The 3851-nt window shown below is 32.6% G+C and overlaps 1 protein-coding gene across 1 annotated transcript; it reads right to left on the reverse strand.

Moving 5' to 3' along the window:
• Positions 1-2339: 2339 nt before the first annotated feature.
• Positions 2340-3533, reverse strand: LOC115951780 (zinc finger MYM-type protein 1-like). Its single transcript, XM_031068927.1, has one exon. It carries the CDS (start codon positions 3531-3533, stop codon positions 2340-2342), a length of 1194 nt encoding a protein of 397 aa, XP_030924787.1.
• Between the last annotated feature and the right edge of the window lie 318 nt (positions 3534-3851).

A 3851-nucleotide genomic window follows, 5' to 3' on the forward strand; every position in this document is an offset into this window, starting at 1 on the left:
ATTATATGTCTCTCACATGTCATTTCATTGATGATGATTGAAAGTTGCATAAGAGAATTCTGAATGTTTGTCAAGTTGAAGACCACAAGGGGGAGACTATAGGTAGAAAGATTGAGTTGTGTTTGCGTGAATGAAGTATTGATGGCATATTCACTTTGATAATGGATAATGCTATCTCAAATGGTGCCATTATTAAGTTTTTGCAAACAGTAATTAAAGATTGGAAGGGGATTGTTTTAGAACCCAAGTTCTTAAACAAGAGGTGTTGTGCACATATCCTAAATCTAATTGTAGGGGATAGTTTGAAAGAAATTGATACATCTATTGCTAGGGTGTGCAAAGTTGTAAGATATGTGAAACTCTCACCAAATAGAAATTAAACTTTTAGGAGTTTTGTGGGGAGTTTAGGTATTGATTCCAAGTGTCTGCTTTGTCTAGATGTATCTACTAAATGGAACTCTACTTACCTCATGTTAGAAACTGCTGAAAATTTTGAGAAAGTGTTCATACAAATGGACTTTGAGGATGATAGTTATTCATCATACTTTATGAATAAGGAACATAGTGGTGGTTTGGAATCTCCTAATGGGATTGATTTTTAAAATTTTAGGACATTTGTGGGTTTGTTGAAGTTTTTTTACAATGCAACAAAGAAATTCTCTGGTTCTTTGTATGTTACTCTCAAAACCACCTCTTGAAAAATATGGCAATTAAAATGGAATCTAAATTTGATAAGCATTGAGGGGAAAGGGGATAAAATTAATCATCATTTGTATGTGGCTGTAGTTCTTAATAGAAGAAAGAAAATGTGGTTTTTGAAATTTTCTTTTTCTGAAATTTATGGGGATAAAATGGCTAATGAGATGAATAATTTGGTGAGGGGTACTCTGGACAAGTTGTATGATTATTACTCTTATGTTGATTTACCAAATATGCAAGTACTAAGTGGGAGTAAGATGACACACATAGAAGGTGATGCAATTGGTTGTACCGATCCATATGCGATGGTCTAAATATATGCATTTCTTGGAGGCTGAGCAGTCCATAGGGTGTAGTAATGTGATTGAAAATATTTGGCTGAAAATTGTGAAGGTAGAAGGGATGTGAAATTTGAGATATTGGGGTGGTGGAAGGCCAATTCAAATAGGTATTAAGTGCTGTCTAAAATGGCTAGGGATGTGCTAACTATATGTTTCTATTATTGCTTTTGAGTTAGCATTTAGTACCGGAGGGTGCATACTTGACCCATTTTGGAGTTCACTCTCTCCTCTCATGACTCAAAATCTTGTTTGTGCTCAAAATTGGCTTCAAGCCTTTGTACCAATTTCTTTTCGCATATCAAATGATGAGGTACAGACATTAAAGGATGAATTTCATGACTTTGGTAATATGTTTAAATTCCAAACTTCTTTTCTATTAAGTATTATTAAACGTGTTTTATATTTAAACAAAATTTAATATATTGCCTTCATTTATTTTTCTTTTCTAGTTATAAATAAAGCAATAGCAGGAGGTTCCAGTTCAAGCAAAGGTATCTTAATTAGTGTTGATGACTGATCACTGACGGGGTAAGTTTTTGCCCTTTCTATGATTTCTATTAATTTTGGTAACTGCCTTTTTTATTAATTTTGGTTACTGCCCTTACTATTATTCACTTATTATGTAGTTTTTGGTCTTATCCTTATATATTATTGATAAATATCTTTTTGCCCCTTGTATTGTAGGAGGAAGGTCACATTTTGTATAAAAGGTAGCCTTTTGGATACATGTTGGAAGCTCTTTTGGACAGAGACGTAACCAGGAATAATTACTTGGGGGGACCGGGTTGTAATAGAGATATACTAAATATAGTTTTTAAGTCTATTGGATACAAAATTATCAATTTTCATATTTCATCATATACTTGAACATTAATAAACATGAAAAAATATCTAGTTCAATGTAGACATACAAAAAAGAACATTCACATCAAATCATGCCTGACGAGGATTTTTCATGGAATAAAATCCATCCATTATTATCTCTACAGTGAAATTCCCTGCAATTTCCCTCTCTATATAAACTATCATATTATCTGTCAAAAACTCATCCTCCATTCTATTGCAAAGTCTTGTTTTTAACAACTTCATAGCTGAGAAAACTCGTTTTGTAGTTGCTGTAGAAACTGGAAGGGTTAACACAAGATGAATAAATCTATCAATTAAAAAATAGATTTTAGACTTTCCTAAAATTTTTAATCCCCTACATAACTTGGAAATTGTACTCATATTCTGAAAATATGAATGTTTTATCACATCAAGCTCATAATGTTGCAATTGAGACTCCAAAAGTTCTTGTTCTTATTCAGTAAAATCTTGAGGATAATATTTCTTAATCAAATTGCATATATCAACAATTTTGAATAATCTAAAAGCATATTTGGGATTTAAAGCTGAACTAAGAATGACAAGTTCTATTGTTAGCTCACAAAATCTACTGTTCAATTCTTGCAATTGAAAGTCTATTGCAACTGTAAATATGCCAATTCTAAAATGATGTTTCATTGTTAAATCTTCATCTTGATGACGATATCTACCTTCAGCTTTAGTGTAACGAGCATTCATATCAGGAATATCAAGTTCATGTTGCTCACAAAATGATATAACTCTAGCAAGTAAAGGCTCCCATCCATCATCTCTCAACTTTTGAATAAGTAATTTTGTAGTTGAAACTAAATGCATGGCATTTAAAAGGTCTTGAGAATGTTGTTGCAAAGCTTGACAAAGAATATTAGTAATTCCCATGATCTCTTTCATCAAATGCAAGATTAAAATAAATTCAAATAATGTTAATACCTGATAAGCTCCCTCAGCATCACCGCGTTGTTTATAGTTAGCCTCTTCCTCAAAGATAGTGTTGATAACTTTGCAAGTAGTATCAAACATTTTAATCAAACGACAAATAGATTGAAAATGAGATCCCCACCTAGTATCTCCAGTTTGTTGCAAAGTACCAATCTGGTTTACACCTCTTCCAGTCTCAATTTCATTAGAAGCAATCATATTCTCAACTTGTTCTACTTGAGCATGTTGCAATTCATCATTACGCTTACTAGAATTAACAACAATATTGATAATATTAACCAAATGATTAAAGAATTTATGAACATCTTTTACTTCTCTAGATGCTGTAACTAGAGCTAATTGTAACCTATGAGCCATGCAATGTACATAATAAGCATATGGGCAATCTTTAAGAAAAAGAGCTTGTAATCCATTCCATTCACAATGCATGTTACTAGCCCCATCATATCCTTGACCTCGAATATTTTCAATGTGGAGGTTGTAATAAGAAAGGACAACACATATCTCATTATTTAAAGTCAATGCAATAATGTCTCCAACATGCACAACATGAAAGGAACGCTCTTTAATGAAACCTTCTTTATCAACAAACCTCAAAATGATGGTCATTTGCTCTCTCTTCGACTCATCTTGAACTTCATCAACTAGAATGCAAAATTTTGGCATCCCAAATTTCTTCACGAATAGCATTTCGCACTTTACTAGCTAGAATATGCAAAATCTCCTTTTGAATTGTGGGTGACGTATATTTGGCATTCCGTGGAGCATTTTCCAAGACAACTCTAGCTACATTTTCATTGAAAGTTGATGTGTATTTTATCAATTCAATAAAGTTACCTTGATTTTTTGAATCAAGGCTTTCATCATGACCTTTAAAAGCACAAGCTTGGAATGCTAGCCATCGAGCACACTCTATTGAGGTCTTGAGCCACAATCGATTATTCTCCATTTCTTTTGATGTTTGTTTCTCAACTAGTTTGTCAATATGTCTTGAATAATTCAATAGAT

The sequence above is a fragment of the Quercus lobata genome, chromosome 7 (genome assembly GCF_001633185.2).
Source record: "Quercus lobata isolate SW786 chromosome 7, ValleyOak3.0 Primary Assembly, whole genome shotgun sequence".
Taxonomy (NCBI): Eukaryota; Viridiplantae; Streptophyta; class Magnoliopsida; order Fagales; family Fagaceae; genus Quercus; species Quercus lobata.

Bases quoted from the DNA above. Each gene is read 5' to 3' on its own strand.
- LOC115951780 (XM_031068927.1), bottom strand. From the start codon at position 3,533: ATGCTATTCGTGAAGAAATTTGGGATGCCAAAATTTTGCATTCTAGTT.